Source organism: Oreochromis niloticus, linkage group LG11 (assembly GCF_001858045.2).
Source record: "Oreochromis niloticus isolate F11D_XX linkage group LG11, O_niloticus_UMD_NMBU, whole genome shotgun sequence".
Lineage (NCBI taxonomy): Eukaryota > Metazoa > Chordata > Actinopteri > Cichliformes > Cichlidae > Oreochromis > Oreochromis niloticus.
Window position 1 is genome coordinate 19,720,477 of NC_031976.2, and position 25,614 is coordinate 19,746,090.

The 25,614-nt window shown below is 41.3% G+C and overlaps 1 protein-coding gene across 2 annotated transcripts in view; it reads left to right on the forward strand.

Moving 5' to 3' along the window:
• The window catches only part of galnt1 (UDP-N-acetyl-alpha-D-galactosamine:polypeptide N-acetylgalactosaminyltransferase 1), a 54,060-nt gene that overhangs the window by 25,259 nt on the left and 3,187 nt on the right, over positions 1 to 25,614 (forward strand). For both annotated transcript variants that reach the window (XM_003450940.5, XM_019364913.2), the window contains exons 3-13: positions 5,893 to 6,032; positions 6,128 to 6,296; positions 16,204 to 16,370; positions 16,991 to 17,118; positions 17,219 to 17,298; positions 17,679 to 17,849; positions 21,233 to 21,350; positions 21,685 to 21,865; positions 23,590 to 23,729; positions 23,828 to 23,926; positions 24,035 to 24,169. In XM_003450940.5, coding sequence (XP_003450988.1) covers positions 5,894 to 6,032; positions 6,128 to 6,296; positions 16,204 to 16,370; positions 16,991 to 17,118; positions 17,219 to 17,298; positions 17,679 to 17,849; positions 21,233 to 21,350; positions 21,685 to 21,865; positions 23,590 to 23,729; positions 23,828 to 23,926; positions 24,035 to 24,169 — 1,527 coding nt within the window. In that variant the 5' untranslated portion in view covers position 5,893. The remainder of the gene's footprint in view (positions 1 to 5,892; positions 6,033 to 6,127; positions 6,297 to 16,203; positions 16,371 to 16,990; positions 17,119 to 17,218; positions 17,299 to 17,678; positions 17,850 to 21,232; positions 21,351 to 21,684; positions 21,866 to 23,589; positions 23,730 to 23,827; positions 23,927 to 24,034; positions 24,170 to 25,614) is intronic.

Below are 25,614 nucleotides of genomic sequence, written 5' to 3' on the forward strand. Positions count from 1 at the left end.
AATGTTAGCCTGAGCCTTGTTCTGCTCCAATTGAGATGCATTACGACTGTTCAGAAAATCAGCGCTCCCATCAGCGTTGTCTTGGAAACTGTTGAGCTTATCAAGCCTATATGACCCAAGGACAACTCGTACACCTGAATAGCACCATCTCTGGTTTTCTTCTTGAAGAAGCTTCAAAAAGGGAGCATGTTTTTTTTAGACATTTTTAGAAACAAAAAAAAAAAAACTGGTTTCATTTTATGATGAAAACAAAACTATGCTATACAGAGGACCCATGTTTGTAGTTTAACATATTTAACAGGACAAACTTTGTGTTTATTAGTAACACTCATGATCTCTTTCATTTGCCCTCACTCACATACAGTACTATCTCCCTCCCTTCCTCTGAATATTCTTTTATACATATCAACATGAAATCCCTAGAAGGGAGGATCCTCACTAACAGTCATAAATTCTAAAGCAAGCGAAGTGCTGGATCCTCTTGCTGAGTTTTTCCAAGTGGTTGTGAGAAATAGTGGTTGTGCAATCTCTAAAGGGGGATTAAGCCTGTGGAGAAAAGGAGAGGAGGGGAAGATGAAGAGAGACACAGAGAAGGATGTGAAGGGGGAAATTGTGTTCTTGTAGGGAAGTAGTGATGGCAACCGCTCTTGAAAGGAGAAAACATCACTAAGAGAGAAACGGGAGGGAGTGGGGGTGGGGTGTCTGGGAACGAGAGTGCACGGTGACCAGGATGGAGGTTTAAAAGAAAGATGGAGGAAGTGCGGTATGCTAATGGATTAATAAGAACGATGGAGAGTTGTGTGTCTGTTTAACGTCATATGAAACCAGGCTGTTTAAAAGAGACTTCAAAGAGACTAGCACCCAACATAAACTAAACTGACATACACTCACACAGAGAGGCAGAGCCGAGAGCGCCAGGGAGACCGGAGGTGTCCTCTGCCATGCCTGATTAGAAATACAGTGAGTGGAGAGGCATGGCTGAGAGACAGCAGTAAGCAAGAGTGTGTGCGTGCGCGTGCTTTTATTTAATGTATCTGTTGCTTGAAGCACTGCTGTCTACATTCGCTGTGATCAAATGGCATCTCCGGAAAGAAGCTGACATCCATCTGACAGCATTTTGACATGATGCTGTGAACAGGAATATGTAAGTTTTTCTGTGATGGAAGGCTCCGATGTTGGTGTCTGTATTCATATAAGAGCTCTGCTATGTATGTGTTTCGCCAGAAAAGGTGAAGAGAGAAATATATCCAAGATTCTGCTACTTTGTATCCTTTTGTGTTGTTGTTTCATAAAGGTCAAGCAAGGCCGACACAGTCTAGCAGCTGTCAGTGAAACAGAAAGGACAGAGATTGCAGAGCGAGTACTAAAATTCAGGCTTCCTGCTAGTCCTGGAATTTCAACAATTTTGAGAGGATGGAAAAAAGTGAGATAAACAGTCTGGTAAATTCAGGACATCCGGGAGAATCTGTGAATTTTCCAAATTGTTATTTTCCAGGAATCTACTAGGGACGATTTTATAGCTGGCATGTTTCCTTTTATGATGGTTTTCAGACTGTTTTCTCCCTCCAACAGTCCAAATTGTGGCAAAAGACCAAGCTGTGTTTGAGTTTAAAGTGCATTACAGATGTGGTCGGGGAAAACCTGGGTCCTGCACTGTGGCTTACAGGAAAAAACAACAGAAGATAACATCAACGGAAAAGCAAATGTGAGAGCTATAAAGAGATACAATAACACATCCTATAGCATGGTAATTTGTTATGTCCACTCAGCTTTTTCACCAATATCGCTGCACAAACCTCTAGCACCTCTGCTGTGAACCATAACTAATGTTAGTAATGTGAACATACTGCACTGTTCAACACTCAGTACGGTAGCAGCTTTACAGAACGCAGCAACTGCTGTAGCTCTCGTTCAGTCATGCATGACTACAGACTGCCAGATGCCACAATGATCACCTATTAAACATTTGTTTCTTGTATAACTGTATATAAAGATGTTAGGGACTATAGCAAGACTGTATATAAAAGATAGATGTGGAGATGATTTTGAAGTCTTGGGTTTGGCATTGGTTTTTGTGTCTTGGGCTTTTTGGAGCCAGTTAAAAGAAAATGTAATGAATGATTATGTTATTATGGTAACTAATGCTGGAAGGGTTTTTTGCGTCCACACTCACACATGTGTGCTAATTAGTTTTAACATCTTACTATAATACACAAAATCTGTGCAAACAAATTTACCACACAGATGCATTGTAGAGCTGAAGAGCTTTATCCATATCAGACATCATGGTGTCATTATGTGTCCTAGCAACCACTAGGCTAAAGTGGCCCATTTTTAGCATGGAGACCTTATCTAAGCGACCGTCTAAATTATATCAGTCTGCAGAGAGCATGAACAGGTCAGACTGTGCAGTAGTGTGAGTAAAACAAAACTAAAAGATTCTCACACTCTAAATGGTTCTATTTCCAGCTGTCAGAGAAGTTCCGTAAATTTGCTTTAACACCACAAACATGATCTAGAAGTCCAGTTCTATTACTCGATTAGCTGCAGTCGATTAGCCTATCAGGCCTTGGCCTGTCTGCAGGCCTGTTTTGGTAGCCACCAGTAACTAAAGGCAGCCACTGCATTAATTATAACTTAATTAGGCCCTAATGGAACATAATTTGTTGGTTACGTAAAGATTCGCTTCCTGTACAGTTCACATGCTGCCTTTTCAAAGAAAAGTAATGGAGACCAAACATTTTCTTTGTACCAGATTGTAAAGATGTTTATTTCTGGTATAGCTCTGGAGGTTTTAACATCCAAAGAGCTTTACTTCCTGGTTTGAGTATTTTTTTTTTCTTCCCAGGTCAGGAAGTTTCTACTTGATGACAATTAAACCGTTTTTATTTGTTATATTACCGAAAATATTTTTCTATCATTCATTCAGAAATACGACATTTGAATTTTTATTCACATTCACATTTTTTCTTCTGTTTAGTGGAAATATTTAAAACACAGTTATTTTTCTACTTCTTAAAATAGTCCCTCACAAATATGATAGTTTAAACAGTAATGATATACACAAAACGTATTTGTTTGAAGTGTTTTGTGTGTAAATATCTATGATTTACGCATCTATGTTAAGCTCTACGTTACTAGCTTACAATATCCCACTTACTATATCCTCACAAGAGTTTCCCTGAACTTGCTTTTCCCCTACAGATATTAAAAACAGATGTTTAATGTTTATTTTAAAACATTTTTATTTCTTATTAAAAAAATCTTGTAATTAATTTTTTTTTCCGTGTGTCTGATGTTATCTAACAGTGAGCTGCACAAGTGATGGTCAGGAAATGTTGCTCAAGGCTGATATGAAGCGGTTTGCAATAAATACTTTGTTTTCTTTTATACCTTACTCAGACTGAAACTGGTTGAGTGGCTAACTGGCAACGTATAAACTGATGTAACATGTTACATTTTAACCTTGTCAAAAGCTGTGGTGCAGCAGTTCAATAGATTTCATTGAATTTTTTTCTCTCCTCAGGGGGTGAGAGATCACAGTTAAGCGTGTATGTGTTGGTGGTTGCCCTGCACCAATTTTTTCGCGTGTCAACCTGAGAGATAAAATCTTGCAAAGTTACAAAACGCTGTGAAGTACAAGACAAGCTGACAAGACCTTTTTAAATTTACGCCTCCAGTTGAGTCAGCTTTTAATCCGAGAACAGTAATTTGCCCAACTCTGCTGGAGAGTACATTAGTGATGATTATTGATAAAATTTCATCAATACCAGTGTCATTATTGATTCTGCTAATAGGTCGGATTCTTTATCTATTTGTTTATTGATTCTTGATCAGTTTTCTGTGTGAGGGAAAGGCCCACAGGTGTTTTATTATCTGAAACAGAAGCAGGTATTGATATTCTAGTTCTCGAATCCGATCCCATTACTACATATATGCACATCATATACAGACAGTACAGCTCTAACCTGAACACTAAAACTACTTGACTCACAGGAACAGAAGTCTGAGGAAAGACAAACAGTTAAATCTTCCCTCTTGTTTTCTGCTGTGCACGGCACTTTGTGCTTCCAGAATCCTATCAGGTGGAATTTAGAAACGCTGCTCTGCAGTTCTCTTATTTCCCTGGCTGCTAAGCAAACCTAAACTAAGCTAAGCTAAGCTAGCTGTGCACAAACGCCTTTTTTTGCCTCCCAGGGGCACGAGAGAAATCACCGTGGCCAAATTAATTTTCTCCCTTCTGCTTGTGCTGCTGCAACCTGAGGGATCATTGAGGCAGAGAATCAGCCAAAGAGAGGGGAGATGGTGCTGGAGGAGAGAAGGAAAGGGGAGCAGTGGAATTTTAATGTGGCTGTGTCTTGTCTCTTGCTGCCTGCCAACGAAAAGCAATTACTATCACAGCTCCCCTCTCTGCTGTGTGTGTGTGTGTGTGTGTGTGTTTGTGCTTACCTTTGAGTGGGTGTCTGACTGCACTTTAGAACACAGGGATTTGGTATGTTAAATGTACAAAGGGTAGATTGGCTCATATCCTGCAGGGTATTTGGGAATACTGATATACTAGATGGTTGTTGTGTAGAACTGGAAAGTAGTTAGAGTGTTGTTTAGATATCGTAAAACATTGGTTTTTAAACTTTTTGTGCCCAAAGGGCAAGACAGATTTTCAAGTCCCACCTGTATAACAGCTTCTGAGTGTTATATGTCTGATGTCATCAGTTCTTCTTTTGATTGTAGTGCGTGGTGATGCATTTTTTTGCACCACCTGGACCTACCATACAACACCTGTAATATTCTAAAAGAATGTGTCACAAGGTCCTCTGGCATGCAACTTGCCTCCAACACCTTATCAGACACTTTCCCGCAATCCAGCAAACAGTTTACCTTCCTTTGGTTCAAATCCAGCTCTCTTTTTGAAGTGGGCCAAGCGTCTCTCAAAAAGGATGTTTGGTTTCCAAGTGCCTCCTTAACTTGCTTGGCATGTCAACCTGAGCCAGCTTCTCCTAACAGATGACGCACGCAGGCCGGGGGGGCAGGGGGGAGTGGGTTGACACAATGAAGCTATAAGATGGCCAGCTTACTGGACACCATCTACATGCAGTTTTAATTTTTCCCTTTTGTTTAGCTGTGGGGCCCTTGGCATTGGATAGTTGTGGCTAACTTGCCATAAAAATGAATTCCCCCCTTGTTGTCAGTCCTGACTCAATCATAGGTTTTGATGTGTCAAATATTTGTAATATGCACCATCCAGAAACTGTACAAACAGACTTTTCTGGGATTTTGTTTTTTAGTTTATTTTTTAGTGGATAGAATTTGTCAACACGCAGGAAATTAAAAATTCATTTGTGTGTCTTTGTGCAGTTGTGTAATGCAATATTTATGTATGGTTGTCACAAAGTCCCAAGGCACACTTGGACTTAGTACACTGATGTTCTTTGGCAGCCCAATTTTGGAACCACTGCCTTTAAAAAACAAAACAAACTCCACTCTATAAACAAATGTAAACGTTCATTGTTCTTAGCTAACCACCCTCATAGATTTATTGCTTTGTTTCTCCAGTAAGACAGGAGTCCGTCATTTTGAGAAGCTCAGTGAGTGTAGAGATGACCGCTTAGAGGGGCCCTGATAAAAAGCTTGACAGACAGGAGACAGGAGTCAGACAGACTGATGGACAGGTGGAAGTGTTTCCAGCACTCTGAGGCTCAGAGCTGTAGGAAGGCTAAACGCTGAGTGAACTAAGTAGAAAGGTGGCAAAGATATGAGAAGAGTTGCCTCCTCTACCAAGCTTTCTAAGAAACCCTCTGATGGTGTGTACGTCTCACAGCTCACCATTACGTTTCACTTTAGCAAGCTTTAATATTTCTGCCCCCCTCCCTTTTTCTCTCTCTACATTTTCAGGATGCGGAGGTTCGCCTACTGTAAGGTGGTTTTGGCCACCTCTCTGGTCTGGGTGATGCTGGACATGTTCATTCTGCTCTACTTCAGCGAGTGCAACAAGTGTGACGACAAGAAGGAGAGAGGACTGCCCGGGAGAGACGGTGAGGGTGTATCACCACACAAAGCCATACACAGATGCATTTTTATGACATTGTCAAACATTGAGTCTGAAAAGCTGAATATTTTTCCTCTCTAGACACCATGTCCCGACCGCGAGATGGGCCTGGTGAAGGAGGGAAACCTGTGGTGATCCCTAAAGAGCAACAGGAGAAAATGAAAGAAATGTTTAAGATCAACCAGTTCAACCTCATGGCCTCGGAGATGATTGCTCTCAATCGTTCGCTGCCTGACGTCCGCCTAGAAGGGTGAGCTGCCTCTCCCAGCAACAAGTCCTCTGTTTTGTCATGATTATAACAATAACACATTTTTTATTAGTGTTTATTATTAAATGGCATGACTTATACAGTATAGCGAAATTAGGAAACCTTTAGATAGGAGATTTAAAAAAATGTCAAGGAAAAATGTCATATCTTAAAATGGGATAACGTACAAAAATAAATGTAGGTTAGAAGCACCTCTGAGTATTCGTTAGGAAGTTATTAAACTTTGATACTCGGAGAGCAGAGAGGGTGTGGTGCCCTCAAAGATCTCAAGGGAATTTGAACTTCCTGAAAAACAGTCAGGAGTTCCTAATTCGGTATTTATATTGCATGAAGCATGGCCTAATAACCTCTTTGTGTTATGTTGTATAGTAAGTATAAACATAAATCATTATCTGTTAATATTAATAACAGAAAATTATACATGTCAAATCTATCCAGTGCCACCTAAACATCGGACAGACAGCAGAATTTTTTCCAAAGATGTAATGTTTGTGTTTTGTTTTGGGTTTTTTGTGGTGTTCACAAAGCTTCCCACAATTCATTTTCTTATTTTTTTTCTAGTTTCAACCAGCTTCTGTTTTTCCGTTTTGCAAATCATTTGAGAATGGTGTTCATGAAAAAAACATTTAAAAGTCAAATGTTTTTGGCGAGCTTTCAAACTGTGTTAAAAAAAACTCTGCTGAGCACCATTTGTGTTGGTTTCAAAACTGCCAGTTGAGCTCTGGTGAGAATCAGTGTGCAGGATTTCATGACAGGAGATACGGTCATGTGAAAAGGGAAGTTTACACAGGGCTCTGTGATTAAATGGCTTATAGGACCACCTTTAGTTGTAGTAACTGGAAGTAATCAGTTTTTCTGTGACTGTATATGTTTCTCACATCAGTGATTAAGAATTATTGCCCCCCATGTTGCTTCAGTTCATTGATGTTTGTGAGGGTTTTTTCACGGCTGTCTTAAGGCCCCCACCACTGCATTTCAGTCAGGTTGAGGTCTGGACTCTGACTGGATCATTTCAGCACCTTGATCCTTTTTTTTTATGCTGCTCTATTGTAGATTTGTTGCTGTTTTTGGGTCATTGTCCTTTAGCCTGACCCAATTTGGTACAAGCTTTATCTATTGCACAGATGTCCTCACATTTAACTCCAGAATACTCAGTGACTGCAAGGTGCCCAGGTTGGTTAAAGCAAAACAAGCCCAGCTGTGCTGATAGTTGCAGATGTGCTCTGTTTAGTTTTCACCAACGTAACGTGACCATTATGGTCAAACATCTTCTCATTTGGTTTGTCTGTTGAAAAGATATTGTTCCAAAAGAATTGTGTGGGGGGTTTTTTCCCCTCAGATGCAACTTTGCAAAATTAAGCCATGCTGCAGTGTTCCTTTAAAGAGAAGCAGCTTTCTCCTGGGAATTTCGCCAAAAAAGCCATACTTATTTAGTCTTTTAGTAATTGTGCTGTCATGAACTTTAACATTCAGTATGCTAACTGAGGCCTGAAGAGTCTGAGATGAAGCTCTTGGGTTTTTGCCAGTTTCTCTGAGCATTGGCACAGTTTGACCTTGGGGTGAGTTTGCTGGGACATCCAGTCCTGGGAACATTGTACACAGCTGAATGCTCCAGACCAGCAAATCTCCGACACTCGAGGTGCTCACACCTGCTGATGATCAGTTAATTGATACCTGTGAAAATGTTCTTTTTGTGACTGCATGTGGTTTTAGCGCGATTCATTCATTCATTCAAGGCTGCTGTTAAATCCAGCTGATGATGATAAAGTGTTAGCGGAACAGTTTTCATTAGCATAGTCACAAAGAAGTAAAGCAGAGCCGTGCTTGTGTTTATTAAATGTGTTGTAAAACTGCTTGACAAAGGCAACCCAACAGTAATTGTGTCTTAATATTGCAGGTGGTGTGCAATCAGTGAATGAAAGCACCATTCTGAGCACTTTTATTCTGAGAGGTTTCTGTAAACTCATGAATGAACATGTGGTGACTGTGGGCAGTCATATTTACGCAATTGCTGCCCATAAATAAATCCTAAACCCTGTCACAACAGCTAAAGCATCATTTTAGTGATGTAATGTTTTTTTCAGCAACACTTTTATAATATTAAGTTATGTGTGTAATTCATATATCGTATGAGCAGAATTTCAGTGTTGACTGTGTCTGTGTGTGAGTGCCAGTGGTTTTAGGCTGAAGGTTGTTCAGTCTTCAGACAGGCAGACGATGTGCATCCAGCCAACAGCTGAAAAGATATGTCAAGGTTAGCTCAGGGAGGTGGAAAGCAGCTCAGCCCCCCCCCTTTTTTTTTGCTTCAGTAGAGGAACATGCATCAGAAATGAAGGTTTTTGGAGCGATGGAGAGGAAGACTGACTGAGAGGCGCAACAGTGACAGGCAGGGGCACATGCACAGTAGACAGGCAGGAGAGTAAGAGGACCTTGATCCGTGAAATGGGTTTTAGTCTTTGAGCGAGAGTTGATTACTAGGTGTGTTTTCACTCAGCCTTCCCTCCGTCTATCTGCTTTTCCAATTAGTAGATAAGACAGAGTCAATATCGTGCAAGGGAACGTGTGGCTGCGTGTGTGTAGGAGTGCATGCATTTGTGTTTATTTCACTGTGTATTTGTGTGTGGATCAGCAAGTTTAGGGAAACTGGCTGAATTCATCACAAATGAGGTTGTCATTAGCTGATACTTTAAAGGTGGGAAAAAACTCACGTATGGTTTATTAAGGCCCGAGCGCTGACAGTGCGAAGGCCATATTGTAATTAATTTGTTGCATTATTATGTTTCTGTCAAATGAATCTGGCTTTTTTGAGAGCCGGACATGCTCAGAACTAGATGTGTTTCTAGATGTGTCAATCTGATGAAAATTTACATATTTTATGGGTCTGCACAAGGATAACTGACACATACAGTAGTGCCTGTGTGAAATTTGGTGCACGTGACTGTTTGGCCATTTTCAGGGGATTTTTTTCAGGGGATTTTACTTTAATAATCTCCTCATAGTTTAATCTAATCATCTTCATATTTGATCAGTCTTAAACTAAAGACTTTGGTCATGCTAAATTGTGAAGCTTTCGACTTTCTGTTGATTGCCGTGTCCGTGATGCAGTGGCGAGTTTTAGTCATTCAGCATTAAATTTTAATGTGTAATTCACACATAAATTGTCCAACTAGCCCCAAGCTTTACGTGATTTATAAGAGTTCATATATGACAGTATTTACCATGTTTTACACTCTGATCGAGGCAGGATCAGCGCATTCAATGTTGACCAGATAACCCTCAAGGAGTTAATGTTACTTTATTATGAAGGCTGTGAGTTTTTATTAAATGGTGGATCCGCTGGTGGAATTCCAGACTTTGATGTGCTGCCACGAGGAGCCAAAATAGTATAACTGAAATAGACCTTGTTCAGTCTGTTCCAAACTTGATACTTAATAAGATTCAGACATCTATATCCCAATAGTCAATGATATTTTGAGCACCAGCCAGTGGGAACAGGAAATGTCAATTTTATTTTGATGAACTCCTCACAGGTTCACCATATTCACCTGAAAAGTTCTGTGAATAAACTTCAAGCCTTCAGTTCAGCTCAGCTTTATTTCCATAGCACCAAATCACAACAGTTACATCAAGGCGCTTAAAGCCTTGATGATGCTTTAGTGTGAAGATTATGGCAGTCCACCCTAGGGCCATGGAAATTCTCCATGAATCACCTTTGGTGCAGTTTACATTTAGTAGCTTTTGCACGTCAGTGTGGCAAAATGGCTGTTTTGTGCCACCTACAATATTTCAGTGAAGCCACCCCAGCACTATATTTAATCTGCATTTATGTTGTCTTGTGTAATATCTTAAGATAGACAAAAAGCCTGGAGCTTTGAGCCATACCTTAGGCCCAACAGGAAGTCAGGCATTTTGAATGTAACATGCAGTCTTGGCAGAATTTTCACCATTGTCTTGTCTTGGACTTTAACAAACTTGTGCAAGAGATTCAATTTGATGAGCTTTATATTTTGTCAGGTCACTCTAAAGGGCACCATCTAGTCGTCCAAGGAAATGATCGGGCTCTTTTTTGTGCAGCAGCCAATTAGAATGCAGGCTTTATGACCTCCACACGCCCCGGCCTAAGATCGCTACTTGCTTTCATTTTCATTCTTGTCAGCAATGCAGTCATTAAGTGCAGAAAGAACAGTGGAGAACAAGTCATTCTGACGTTACCGTCACGCCTGTGTGTGTGTGTGTGTGTGTGTGTGTGTGTGTGTGTGTGTGTGTGTGTGTGTGTGTGTGTGCGCGTGTGCGTGTAATTCTATATGTGTCTGGGTGGATTTACAGTATGTGAAAATACTTTCCATGACCACACCTTTCAGAAAACTCTGACATTTTGTGCTTTTTTTTTTATGATGACTACATTGTTGTTTTTGTTGTTTTTTGAGAATGCAGACTTTTATTGGTGTGTGTGTGTGTGTGTAATGTTGCAACAATAATGCTGTTTAATTAAAGCCAGTCCGCACGCCCATGTTAAATATCCCCGCAATTCTCTGCTTGAAGACGCAGCCTGTAACTCATTAGCTTGCTTTGCCGTTGCCAAATGTTGCTCCGCCACCCTGACTGTTCGAGTACACAGGACTCCCTACAATTGCTCTTTAAAAAAAAAAGCTAATACAAGTAAACATGTTTGCGACTAGCTGTGTATAGACACACTGCCTTCTTTTTCCTCTGCTACACACCAAAGATCATGCCTTAAGTCATGCTTGTTTCATGTGAGCGAGAAATAATGAGCCACCTTAGAAAAACATTAAAAGACTCGAAGGCTGTCTCTGTTTTTACAGTGAATCATCCTGTGTGCTCATCGACCTCCCTATTTTCGAGCATACGAACATGCACACGCCAAACACTGAGAATTACTTTGTGTTTTTAACGTGCTCCACGGGCAGCTGCAGGAGAGAATACACTCTTGACCTCCTCTCCTCTGTCGCTCCTGCATTCCTTGAGTCAGAATCAGCCGCAGAGAGAGAGAGGAAGCATTCCAGCGCACAGGATGATCACAAGCAGGGGGGGGGGGGGGGGGGGGGGGGGGGGAGTTATAAAGATGGAGGAAATCAGATCCTATTCCATTTGGCTCTTGTAAGAGTTGAATTTGTTAGAGGAAGGATGTCGGGCTGCTTTCAGTTTCGTCCTCCAACACTTAGAAAACACTTAGAGTGTGAGACAGTTGTATATCGGAGTGCTTGCATGCAGGTGTCATGGCAGGCCACGTTTTTTTGCTTGACCTACAGATGTGTGTACAGATGTTTCTCTGTCTGCTCTAACTCTAACCAGGTGACCCACCAACCCACACTTAATATATAGTATTCACAGGGATTTTAGTGGAACGTGTTACTTAATTTTGGTAAACATAAACCTGTTAAGAAATTACTTTGCATTTAAAAAAATGAATGTTGTATGCAGTATGAATAGGTAGTCCTCTATGCAGCATTTACTATAGTCTGTGTAACACTGAAGTAAAGCTGTCAAGGCCAGCAGTAAGGAGTTTTAATGTGACCCCTAAACTGATTTTGATGGTTTGTATAACTCAAGGCAACCTAAAAAATAGTGGAAGAATTTCTGAAAATTCATTTTAAACGTTTATTTGTAGTAGCAGGTATCTGTGCTGCTTTACAGCTAGTGCAATAAAACGTTATGAGCAAATAAAGGCAGCTACAGTGAAGAGACATAGTCTTGGAGTAGCTACATCGAGCAAGAAGGCTGACAAGAAGACATCGGAAGGCTGATTTTCATACTGAACTGAAATCAACCTTAAAATTGTCAGATTTAATGTAAACTGTGCAAACTTTGTGCCTAAATCCTAAAGCGTCAGACATACAGGCCAAAACTGAGCCGACAAAAGGTCCAATCCAGGGGACTAGATTGCTTTGCGAACTGGAAATTGCAGATAAGAAGAGCATTAACTTTTTATTGTTTTGCACCAGGAAGTATTTTGTCATAAATCATTAGAAATGGATCAAGTCTTGAGGGAGATTGTCTGAACTGTTAATTTAATTGGAGCCAGAGGTCTGAATCATCATCAGTTTTACAGCCTGACAAAGACATTACCTATGGCCTGCCATGCCGCACTGAAGCGGGATGCTTCAGCCAAGGAGCCGTGCCCACACATTATTTTGATTTACGACAGGAGCGTTTCTTTGTAATGACAGCGGACTGACTGAACGTGAATCATCTGTTTTATAGCTGGATGGTTCATTAAGTGTGAGCCTTTTCAAAATTTGTTTGGACTTTTTTGCACTAAAAGAAAGGGGCAAATCTGGAGGTGTTTTTTTTTTTTTTTTTAATATAATTGGGTATTATGCAATGTTTTTACTGATCCGGCGCTGTTAAGATCAAACTGCGTATGTATGAGGCCCAGCCATGAACAGAAGTGAGCTTGACACCTTTGGCCTAAGCAGTGTATACCTGACAATGTGACCATTTAAAATGAAGTGTTTCTCTGGAAATACTGTGGAGAGCTATTTAAAAAGATGTGACTCACTGTCTTCACTGCGCTAATATTCGTCTTCTTGTGCCTGTTGTCCTGTGTTAGGCAACTCCATCCTTCACTGTCTCTCAGTAAGAGAGTTTGATGTGTGCACTCCACACTGCAACGATAATGACTAACACTCTAATTAATATCACTAATCAAGTGTGATCATGCTGACCCACTAATTCTGTCTTTCTCGGTCTAAATCTGGGGATTTACGCTCGGATGCTCGTTTATTATTCGCCCTCAGTTTTCTTTGAAGTTGATTACGATGATTTTTCACAAGGAGCAAAATGATGATCTGAGTGATTTTAGGACTGTCTAATGTGGTTTAGTTGATTTTTTTTTTTTTTCCTTTTCCAATTCTACACCTTTTTTTAACTCTTGCATAAAGTCGATGTAGCTGCAGCTCTCACAGTCGCACAGAGCCCGGATTGTTATGTGTCTCCTAGGATTTTTCCTTTTTCCTTTCTTTGTTCGGTGTCTGCAAGTTCATGTTTGTCTGTTTAAAATCAAGTCTGCAGTTTCACTTATTGCCTGTATTGTTGCCTTTGTGAAACCTTGTCTGTTTTTAGTTTTTCATGCATCTCGCACACCTCTTCTTTTTGCTCCTTTGTATTTTTTGTTGTTTCTGCTTCGTGCTGTATCTTCAGCTCTTTCATCATTTGTGCTGTGCGGTTATGCACTCTTGAGTGAGCTTGCCTTGTGCTAAGCAACTTTGTATCATTCTACACACAAAGCGTTTGGTGACAGTGAAGATTTTCGAAATTTAGACGTAATTAAAATAAGCAGACTGTAGATTAATAACTAATTTAAAATATAATTCAATTTCTGAAATTATACCAAGTCTGTTTTTTAGATACAAATGGTTACACAGTAGCATACAACAACCTTTTTCTAACCACTTCGAAACTTTTTGGCCCAAAGTCTTTTAGAATACTGTAAATAAATGATGTACTGAGCTACTGTGACAGCGTTCATTAGTTTTGCTTAGTTCTGTTTTGGGTGACTAACGCTGTGTGCCCATATGGTCGCGATTTGTCAATCACAAGTGAGCCACATCCATAGGACATCCATCCATCCAACCATCCAACCCTGATACCTTCCCCCAGCCAGCCGATGGATTTAATTACTGCTGCATGCAATGGGGCCTCATCCCTGTAGGACATGCCTGAAACATCCTATCTGGTTCTTCCAATGTGGGGGAGTAGCGGCTCTACTCTGAGCCCCTCCCGAATGACAAAGCTCCTCACCCTGACTCTAATGCCAAACCCAGATACCATTTGAGCTCATTTCTGCCTCTTCTATCGGGAGTCTCATTCTTTCAGTCACTGCTCACAGCCTGTGGCCATAGATGATAGTAGGAGCGTAGATCCCTAAACGGGCCAGGCAAATATAAATTAACATCATGCTTGTTTGACTGTTACTTTAAACAGTTGATTTCGACTGTTAACTCATGAGGAACGTGTTTAATGAAGTATTAAACAAAATGAGAAGTGTGGTCATTTTGTAATAGACTTCTTTTTGGAAGTGCCCCCTGTTGTCTATTCGGAAAAATGCAGGTTTATTGAATTTGTGGACTTCTGACTTCACTTTTCAGACCAAGAGTCTACATCTAAAAAAAAGTTCAAGGAGTTCCTTTTTAGATCATATCTGTTGTTCCAGAAGTAGATGAAAGGTTCAGGTTGATATCATATATTCTGTGTACAAGATTCTGGCTTTAATATCATGTCAGTCAGGACCAATTCTATTTACATTATACATGCTTCCCCTAGGCAACATCATTAGAAGACATAGCATAAATTTTCACTGCTATGCAGATGACACGCAGCTCTATCTATCCATGAAGCCAGGTAACACACACCAATTAGTTAAACTGCAGGAATGTCTTAAAGACATAAAGACCTGGATGGCCGCTAACTTTCTGCTTCTTAATTCAGATAAAACTGAGGTTATTGTACTCGGCCCTGAAAATCTTAGAAATATGGTATCTAAGCAGATTCTTACTCTGGATGGCATTACCTTGGCCTCCAGTAACACTGTGAGAAACCTTGGAGTCATTTTTGACCAGGACATGTCCTTCAACGCACATATTAAACAAATATGTAAGACTGCTTTCTTCCATTTGCGCAACATCTCTAAAATTAGAAATATCCTGTCTCAGAGTGATGCTGAAAAACTAGTTCATGCATTTATTACTTCCAGGCTGGACTACTGTAATTCACTATTATCAGGATGTCCTAAAAACTCGCTGAAAAGCCTTCAGCTAATCCAAAATGCTGCAGCAAGAGTACTGACAGGGACTAGAAAGAGAGAGCATATTTCTCCTGTTTTGGCTTCCCTTCATTGGCTTCCTGTTAAATCCAGAATTGAATTCAAAATCCTGCTCCTCACATACAAGGTCTTAAATAATCAGGCCCCATCTTATCTTAATGACCTTGTAGTACCATATCACCCTATTAGAGCACTTCGCTCTTGCACTGCAGGCCTACTTGTTGTTCCTAGAGTATTTAAAAGTAGAATGGGAGGCAGAGCCTTCAGTTTTCAGGCCCCTCTTCTGTGGAACCAACTTCCAGTTTGGATTCGGGAGACAGACACTATCTCTACTTTCAAGATTAGGCTTAAAACTTTCCTTTTTGCTAAAGCATATAGTTAGGGCTGGACCAGGTGACCCTGAATCCTCCCTTAGTTATGCTGCAATAGACGTAGGCTGCCGGGGATTCCCATGATGCATTGAGTTTTTCCCTTCCAGTCACCTTTCTCACTCACTATGTGCTAATAGACCTCTCTGCATCGAATCATATCTGTTATTAATCTCTGTCTCTCTTCCACAGCATGTCTTTCATCCTGTTTTCCTTCTTTCACCCCAACCGGTCGCAGCAGATGGCCGCCCCTCCCTGAGCCTGGTTCTGCCGGAGGTTTCTTCCTGTTAAAAGGGAGTTTTTCCTTCCCACTGTCGCCAAAGTGCTTGCTCATAGGGGGTCATATGATTGTTGGGTTTTTCTCTGTATTTATTATTGTGCTATCTACTGTACAATATAAAGCGCCTTGAGGCGACTTTTGTTGTGATTTGGCGCTATATAAATAAAATTGAATTGAATTGAATTGAATTGAAGTCAGTTCTAGTGTATGTCTTCTGGACCGGTTCTGTTGTGGCATCTCTTTGAGAGATGCAGTTAGTTAGTAGCCTGTCTCTGGGCCTTCTCAGTTTCTCTTTCTGCTTTAATTCACATGGGTACCAGACCAAACTTGCAAATGTAGGATGAGATCCAACCAAAGATTTATATATGTAGAAATATGCTTGTGAATATTCTTGTATCCTTGCAGCATGGAGTTGACCTTTTTGATTATTTTTGCCATGTTTTTGTTTACCCGCTTTAGGTGCAAGAACAAGTTATACCCCGATAATCTTCCTCGCACCAGCGTTGTGATTGTATTTCACAACGAGGCTTGGACCACGCTGCTGCGAACCGTCCACTCCGTGATTGACCGCTCTCCACACACACTGCTGGAGGAGATTGTTCTGGTGGATGATGCCAGTGAGAGAGGTAAACTCACACATACACACACACGCACATGCACACTAACACTCACTGCAGATAATTCCTTCAGTCTCTCTCTAGTTTGAGGCTTAGCCTATTTTTTAGAGCTATGATTTTTGCTGGATTCTGCGTAGGTAGATGTTTTTGCACATGTGTGTATGTGCCTGTACTGGTGCCCAAGACATAGTCAGTGCATGTATGAGGGCTGTGTGTGCCACTCCACCCTGTGCAATACTGTTAATCCCTGTTTGGGGGAGATTAGGTCTTTAATTTGCCAGACGCAGGGATTACACTCTGTTATTACCCTCAATCCCCCACCCCCCCCACCCCACCCCAACCAACTACCACCAGCACAAGCAACCTTACGAGACCTCAGGTTGGATGGTGCAGGTCACGGATTGTGTGTTTATGTTTGCACTTGTGTTTAGACTGATGGAGAATCTACTTGCAGGTACAAGAGATATCGTATGAGAAGGCACATACATGAAAGAAAGCACGCAAGCACACAGTTATCTCTGATCCCTGCTGCTACAAATGGAGTGGGTTGGAGGAACAGCTTGTAATCCAGCTTTTGTTTTGTAGGCGCCTGCTTTGCATTCTTATCTGTTTATATATGCATTTATTAGATTTCCTCAAACAGCAGTTGGAGAGGTATGTGAGAAAATTGGAAGTCCCCGTCAGAGTCGTGAGGATGGAGCAGCGGTCCGGGCTCATCCGCGCACGCCTCAAGGGAGCGTCCATTTCCACTGGCCAGGTGTGTGCGCATGTCCACACATGTGACATCCACAGCAACTGCTCTCCATATTGTGTTTGCACTGCTAGATTTGTCTTATGTTTTCCCTCCATGTTCTCAGGTCATAACCTTTCTGGATGCTCACTGTGAATGCACAACAGGATGGCTGGAGCCTCTGCTTGCCCGCATCAAACAAGACAGGTAAGGCACACAAACACGAAAGATACGCAGACCATTGGCAAGCCTGGAAAAGAAAATCAATAAAGTATTGTTGAGCCTGCAGGGGGCTTGCCCTTGTGTTTATCTTACGCTTAATTACTCATTCTCTGTTTACTGCTACCCGTAAGCAGGTATACACACACACACTCACACCAGCACATGGAGAAAACGCACAGGGTTTACAAAGGTGTAATGAGAGATGAGTGACAGCTGATGAGAAGTTGGCTTATGACTGTATTTGGTTCTGGAGTTGTCACATCTTGCAAATGAGCGTTTAGCCTTGATTGATGTCCACCCAGGGTTATGAACAGCAGGTTGATGTACTGCGTGTGTGTGTGCTGATGTGTTTCTGTTTACTGTAGGAAAACAGTGGTGTGCCCCATTATCGATGTTATCAGCGATGATACCTTTGAGTACATGGCAGGCTCTGACATGACATACGGAGGATTCAACTGGAAGCTCAACTTCCGCTGGTACCCTGTACCTCAAAGGGAGATGGACCGCCGCAAAGGAGACCGCACGCTGCCTGTCAGGTGGGTGGTACACACAGCAAGATGAAGCTTTAAATTTCATTGCTATTATCCTTTTCATACTTATAAAACAGACTGACAGCAGTTTCTATGCTTCAAGTTAAGTCTTTTCATTTTACCAAGGGACATCTATGACCCTGGGCTAGTCCTGACCTAACTAAATTCTTATACCTTACCCTTTGGTCCATGTAAACTATTACCTTTGCCACACAGTCACAGCTGATACCACTGTCCTCCTACTGCAACCCTCCATCCTTTGAAACAGTTTGCTCCATCTTTCAACCTGAAAAAAATGAGTCCTACACTCAAAAGCCACTAAATTTGGTACACCCCATCAGAATAGGGAGAAAGGGTGATTTAAGTGACTTTGAAGGAGTATCTCCTAAACCACCATCTGGTTTACACAGAATAGTGCAAAAAAGAGAAAACTGTGAGTGGAAATTATCTGGGGAAAGTGCCTTGTTGTTGCCAGAGGTCAGAGGAAAAAAGACAGAGACTGATTTGAGCTGATAGGAAGGCAACAGTAACTCAAATGACTAAGGTATTTTGGAAGGTGTGCAGAAGAGCATCTCTGAATGAAGCAGATGAGCTGCATCAGCAGAAGACCACACCGGGTGCAACTCCTGTCAGCTAGGAACGGGAAACTGAGGTTACAGTTTGCTTGTGTTCACCAAAACAAGATTGGAAGATTGGAAAAATGTTGCCTGGTCTAAGGAATCTCAGTTTCTGCTATGACATTCAGTTGATGATAGGATCAGAATTTGGTCTAAACAACATGAAAGCATGGATCCATCCTGTCTTATAACAGCATTTCAGGCTGCAGGTGGTGATGTAATAAGAATAAGAATAAGAACAACTTTATTTATCCCGAGGGAAATTCTTTTGTCATAGTGTGGCAGATGTTTTCTTGGCAAACTGTTTTCCCTTTAGTACCAACTAATAATCACAGAAAAACCAAAGCCTACATGAGTATTGTTGCTGACCATGTCCGTCCCTTTATGACTACAGTCTGCCCGTGCTCTCATCACTGCTTCCAGCAGTTCACGATAGTATATTGCGGCATTAAAGCCAAAAGTTAATTTTGTGCAAGTGCATATGAACACGTTTACACACAGGAAGCAGTTATCTTTTCCAAGTTGCAGTTGATGAACACAGTTTACCGTTTCAGGCTATTAAACCTAGTTTGTTTCTGTATTTCACACTCACTTTTGTTAGGCACAAAGACACAGAAACAACACAGCGGTTGAAAGCAAACACATGCACTCCAAAACAAGCGCCCTGCCCAATTCAGTTACGAAAACTAGAGAGACCTGAACTGCAGCCTGGCGCGTCGACGTAACCTCACTGTCATTTGCTGTCATTAAACTTCACCAGACTGACCTTTTTTAAAAAAAAATCTTTCTTATCATGACTCAAAGGATAGTTAAGCCTCATCCCCTTGCTTTTACGTGGAGAGGATCTCTGCTCACACTGTGAGCTCCTGGCTGCCCAGCTCTGCATAAAACTCACTGATTGTGATATGTTGCCTAAAGGCCTTTACATTCTTTAATCAGAAACACTTAGGCACTGTACCTAAGCCTTCCTATAGCAGGCGAAAACCCTGAACTCTTTATCTTTTTCAATCCCTGTTTATTCTATGGCTGCTGCTGCTGCTGTACAGCTGCCCTGACATCTCCATTAGGTTACGTGAAAAAAGGAATTTACCTAAACCGGATACCAGCGATCAAACCACTTTACAAACAGTGTATTTGTTACAATTCAGTTTGCTGCTGCAGTTCATCATAACAGGTTCTCAAGGCAGGAATACTGAAAGAATAGAGTGAACTTTCCACTTCTGTTCAATGCAAGATGTTTATGTAAGATTATGTTTTTTGTTTTTAGGGGCTTTTTTTGTTGTTTGTAGACCTTGGAACTAAAATCAAGAGCTTATTTCTGCCTGTCTATCATCTCTTTTTCCTGCTCTTGTTTCTAAGCATGCTTGATGCCAATATTCAAGGTCACACGCACACACACACACACACACATAATGTAGCTTATGTAACACCCCGCGCCCCCGATTTCGGTTGTTTTTCTCAGTTCTGCTTGACAAAATTTTCCTTAGGGTGTCTTTTAAGTGGCCTAAAAAACAAAACTGGGTTGTTGTGTCAGGGCAGAAAATTAATTTCCACTAATGACACGATTTACATAAAAACCCTGTTCTGCCACAGAGCGCTTTCACATTATTGCACGTATGGAGTTTGCAGAATGAAAAAAAAAACTGTAAAGAATAATGCTGATGTGGTTTCAAGCTTCCACACGTGCATTTGCTGGGGGAATTTCTCTTCATTAGACAATGCAAACTGCAGGTCTTTTGCTGTCACTCTCTGAGGATATGCATACGTTGACAGCAGAGGAGGAAATCAGCAGCTAAGCTAGTTATTATGGGCTCATCTACCTTGTAATTTACGGCAATGTGCAGAAGTCTCTACTCACTTGGGAAGGTTTTCTTTGCCGCTGTTGGAAAAAAAAAAATACAACAAACAGAAAAGATCTGAAGAAATTCTCTGAACTTGCTAAATGTGTCATTTTGATATTGTATCCTTCAAACACAAAGCTGAGTATTACCCACCTTTTGATGCCTTTGTACAGTGGCAGTGTTTCTGTTTATTTCAGTCTTGTGATATGTTGAGACGATAAACCGTGCTTTTATGTACGTAAGGGCCGGTCCCTGTTTAGATAAATGACTTTAATTAGAATCCAGGATTTGCTGTAAATTAGTAGGTTTTCTTTGTTTCTCTGCAACGTGTTTGAGTGTCGTAAAAATAGTGATTTATTGTAAGCTGGGGCATTTAGAAAGCTTTGATATCTCTTCAGGAAAAAAGGAAAGGATACATAGATCTGTTGTGTTGGCTTCGTCGTTATTGTCTTTTATTATAAAGCCACATTTTACGAACTGTTTGACAAACTTGTTTTTCCGTTTCTGGGTTCCTTATTATTTCCCGCTCTTAGCCAACTGCTGGACATGCACCATCAGTCTGTGCGCGTTCAGGATATGTTTGTCTGTTTGTGTGCAACATATTGTGTTTTTGTAAGAGATTTTATGCAAAAGCGAAAACAGGCAGTGGAGAAGAATAAGCTCTAAAGAGGAGGAAGCCGTTCTGTAAGTGGGAGGGAAAATGGAAAGAGGCCTCGAGGCCGTTTAACTCTGACATGACTGTCACAGCAACAGAGAAGAGAGGAGAAGAAACAGGAAATCAGCAAATAACAGGGGGTGAGAGGAGTGAAATATAAAACCCTGATGGAATGTGTAGATACTGGATGACCTTTAAAAAGCCGGCCATCAGTGATTTAAGTGGCACTAACCTGCCTTTCTCCCAATTTACCTTTTCTCCGATGTCTCTGTTCAGGACTCCCACCATGGCAGGCGGCTTGTTCTCCATAGACAGAGATTATTTCCAGGAGATTGGCACATATGACGCAGGCATGGACATCTGGGGAGGAGAGAACCTGGAAATCTCTTTCAGAGTGAGTGAACACACCCACTGACAACTGACATGACTTTATTCTTCCATTCAGAAGTGTCAGCTAGGGTTCAGAAACACACGCAGATGTTACACCTCTAGATTGACTTCTCTGAATAAATTGTTGACCTGACTAAGACTTCGTCAGACGTCATCCCGACTGGTGTTGAGTCAAATTTATTCAGACTGGCACAGCACAGTCGGGACCAGTCTGCGTCATCCATCTCCCAGCTGAGTTCACTGGTCTGTCTTAGCTCGTTCAGTGCCCAGGACTTGCAGTGTGTCTCACTCTGCAATTTATTCTCTAAATTAGTGTTGACAAGGCTTGTTTCTCATAGATTTGGCAGTGTGGCGGGACTCTAGAAATTGTCACGTGCTCTCACGTGGGTCACGTGTTCAGAAAGGCGACGCCCTATACGTTTCCCGGAGGAACAGGACAGATCATCAACAAAAACAACCGGCGTCTGGCCGAAGTTTGGATGGACGAATTTAAAAACTTCTTCTACATCATCTCTCCTGGTGAGTTTTGCCGCATTTGTGTGTTTGTGTGCGTGTTTGCGTTCACGTATGTGCTCGTGCGTGGAGGTTAATCTCTGTGACAGGTGTGATCTATCCATTAACCCGCTGACTGCGTGATATTGCAGTGGTGACCCAACAGTGCAGGATGGGGGGAGGCGGGGAGTAATTTCACGCTACAAAGCATGTGTTAACTTGCATGAAAACACACACACAAGCTTGCAACAGAGAAGCAACCAAAAGAGAAGCAGAGCTACTGAAATGAAGAATATTTTTAGATGTGAAGCACCTTGTGGAACACATCTATACCGCTCCCACTTTTGTTGACAGGGGGCGCTCTTCTCTCATTCTTACGCTTGTTTCAATCACCTGACTAGTTTTCTAATAGAGGTCTTACAGAGCTGGAAGAAAGCATCAGCCCTAATTAGATTAGTTCCCGGGCATAACAATGAGATCATAATTCAGTTCCGTTCTATTGAGTTTTATTTATATAGCACCAAATCACAGCAACAGTGGCCTCAAGGCGCTTTATATTGTAACGCTACAGTAATAGAGAGAAAATCCCAACAATCAGACGGCCCCTGTGAGCAAGCACTTGATGATAGTGGGAAGGGAAAACCCATCAAACCTACAGCAGAACCAGGCTCAGGTTGAGGCAGCCTCCGTTACAGAAGACACAGATTAATAATAACTAATGATTAAATGCAGAGTGATGTATAAATAGAGTGGAAAAGATGAGTTAAGTGAAGAAGAAACACTCACAACTCCCAGCAGGGGGGATTCAGGGTCACCCGATCCAGCCCTAACTATATGCTTGCTCAAAAAAGAAAGTTTTAAGCCTAATCTTAAAAGTAGAGAGGCTGTCTCCTGAATCTAAATTTCCTCCAAAGACAAGCATGTTTGATTAATTGATTTTTCCAAATTGGAATAATCCACTAGGGATTAATGTGATCGTGAGTGGTTGCTTATCTCTGTTTTACCAGACATCTCACCTAATGTCAGCCAAGACAGGCTCCATCCCCCCATCAACCCTGAACTGGATAAGCTTTTAACCTGACTGGATACATGAAAGCACAGACATAAGGGAAAGTCATTGTTGGTAATGGCCCAAAGTTAAAAGACAAAGCTAATAATTGGAGTAATTGAGTGCACGATTTCCCATGGTCCCGATACCCCAATGTGAGCACGTCCTGCTGACTGAGCATGTAGAAGTACTGTGCTGAAAAAACAAGAAGTGGACTATCTTGCTAGACGGGCCAAACGTCACTGAATTCAAGCCAAAGGGCCGCACCTTTTCTAAACATGATTCGATACTCAACAAAATGATTTGAGTGGCATCTCAGCGTTACAGGGTTTTTGTTTTTTTATTTGGAAACTGGAGGCCCACAGTGTGCAAGCTCCATTTTCCATGCAGTTATTATCAGTTATTATATAAAAAAAAAGACGATTGACCTCCACAGCTCTTCATCAGGCACATGTTTGTTGTCATTGTTGGGTCATTTTCAGCCCAGCACCTCCCTTTTTTCTTTTTTTAGGTGTTTCAACTTATTTCGTGTTCTTTACAATCAAACAAGCGATTTGGCGGTTTTGATCAGCTTCAGTTTAGCTGCTTCAGATCCGCGTGTGGCTCTTTGCTGCTTAATCCTGATACAATTTAAATAAAGCTTTACACACGGGGCAGTGGGAGCTTGCAATGTATTGTTTGACCTTTTTGTGTGTGTGTCCAGGTGTGACCAAAGTAGACTATGGTGACATCACGTCTCGCACTGCTCTGAGGCAAAAGCTTCAGTGTAAACCCTTCAGTTGGTACCTGGAGAACATCTACCCTGACTCCCAGATCCCTCGGCACTATTACTCCCTGGGAGAGGTACACTCGCGCACACAAGCAACACTTGAATCTGTATGGATCAAACAGTGTGGGTGTATATTCAAGCAATGAACTTGTTTCCTGTGTGTTTGGCTCAGATCCGTAATGTGGAGACTAACCAGTGTCTGGACAACATGGCCCGCAAGGAGAACGAGAAGGTCGGCATTTTCAACTGTCACGGGATGGGAGGCAACCAGGTAACAGAGAAATTACAAAATGCTGTAAATGTGTAAATGATGAACACTGACGACAACATAGGTATTCCCAGCACAAAAAGAGAGAAAGTCTGTGTGTGATGTGTGCAGGTTTTCTCCTATACGGCCAACAAGGAGATCAGGACAGATGATTTGTGTCTAGACGTGTCCAAGCTAAACGGACCCGTCATGATGCTCAAGTGCCATCACCTCAAAGGCAACCAGCTCTGGGAGTACGACCCTCTGGTAAGTGGAAGACATAATAAAAAAGCATTTTCTCAAAGTGATGCTGAAAAGCTGGTTCATATGTTCATCACCTGGACTGTTGTAAGTCATTATTATCAGCTTATTATAAAAGCAGCCTGAAAAGCCTTCAGTTAATCCAGAACACTGCAGTTAGAGAAAGAGAGATCATATTAGCTTCTCTTCAAAGTTTAAAATCTTCCTCCTTACGAATAAAACCTTGAACGATCAAGGTTTTGCCTACTAGGGGTAATCCTTATTCCTTATTTGTCTTTTCTGAACTGAGGGGTTTCTGTCAGATTTTATATTTCTGCCTGCTTCCAAAATAAAACAATAGCCAATGAGGGTAATCTCTGCCTGTACAGCTTACCTGGGCTACCAGTGTTAAAAACAATTCTAATGGTCAACAGAGCATTTCTGTAGGTTTGAAAACTCTACATTAAGGGTACAGGGGAGGTCATCAGATGTTGTCTTTATGTGAAAAGCTGGAAGCTGGTGTCAGACACCTTCTCTGCTTTGATGATTAGGCTTAAAAAGTAAAAATAATGTTTTTAGTCAGGGGTGGATCAGGTGACCCTGAAGACTCCCTTAGTTATGCTGCAACGGGCCTAGGATGCTGGGGGCTTCCCATGATGCACTGAGTGTCTCTTCTTCACCACTGCTGTATTTAATCATTAGTAATTATTAAACTCGGGTTCTCTCCCATAGTGTGTCCTTCGTCCTGCCTCTCTTTTCTTCTCCCTGACTGTTGGGGTTTTCTCCTGAATGCTGTAGGGTCATACCATTATACTGTAGGTTTATAGCTTACAGTATAAACACACTGAGGTTATTGTTATTGAGAGTTGGTGCTATATAAATAAAACTGAATTAAATTGAATACTGTGAGTTCTCACAAACGAAAACCTGGGACGTTACATTCCCTTCCAACTTTATTTGTAAAGCACTTTAAAACAGCCACGGCCGACACAGTGCCGTATATTAGAAATAAATAAAATAGAAAGGCAATAAAATAAAATAAAATGGGCACAGTGGTTAGCACTGTTGCCTCACAGCAAGAAGACACTGAGTTGAATGGTTTGTCTGTCTCTCTGGGTTAGCCCTGCGACACAAACTAAAGGGTGCAAAACGACACAACCCAATTTCCTTCGGGGTCAACCTTCAGGATCAATAAAGTTTTATTGAATTGAATTGAACAAGTAAAAATGACCATCATACAATAAAAAGCAAATAAGATCAATGCGTCACACTGGGTCGAAGCCCAAAGAGTATAGACAGTATATCGTATGGGCAGTGTAGCCTCCTATGAGGGCCCCGGGTCTGAAACCTAGTGAGTTTTGAGGTTTTTGGACTTTCTAGTTTTCTTTATGTAAATTTATGTTTCTTGGTTTTGTTTGAGTTTACATTCATGCAAATTTTCCATTGTTCTGTTCTTAGTGTAGTTAGTCTCT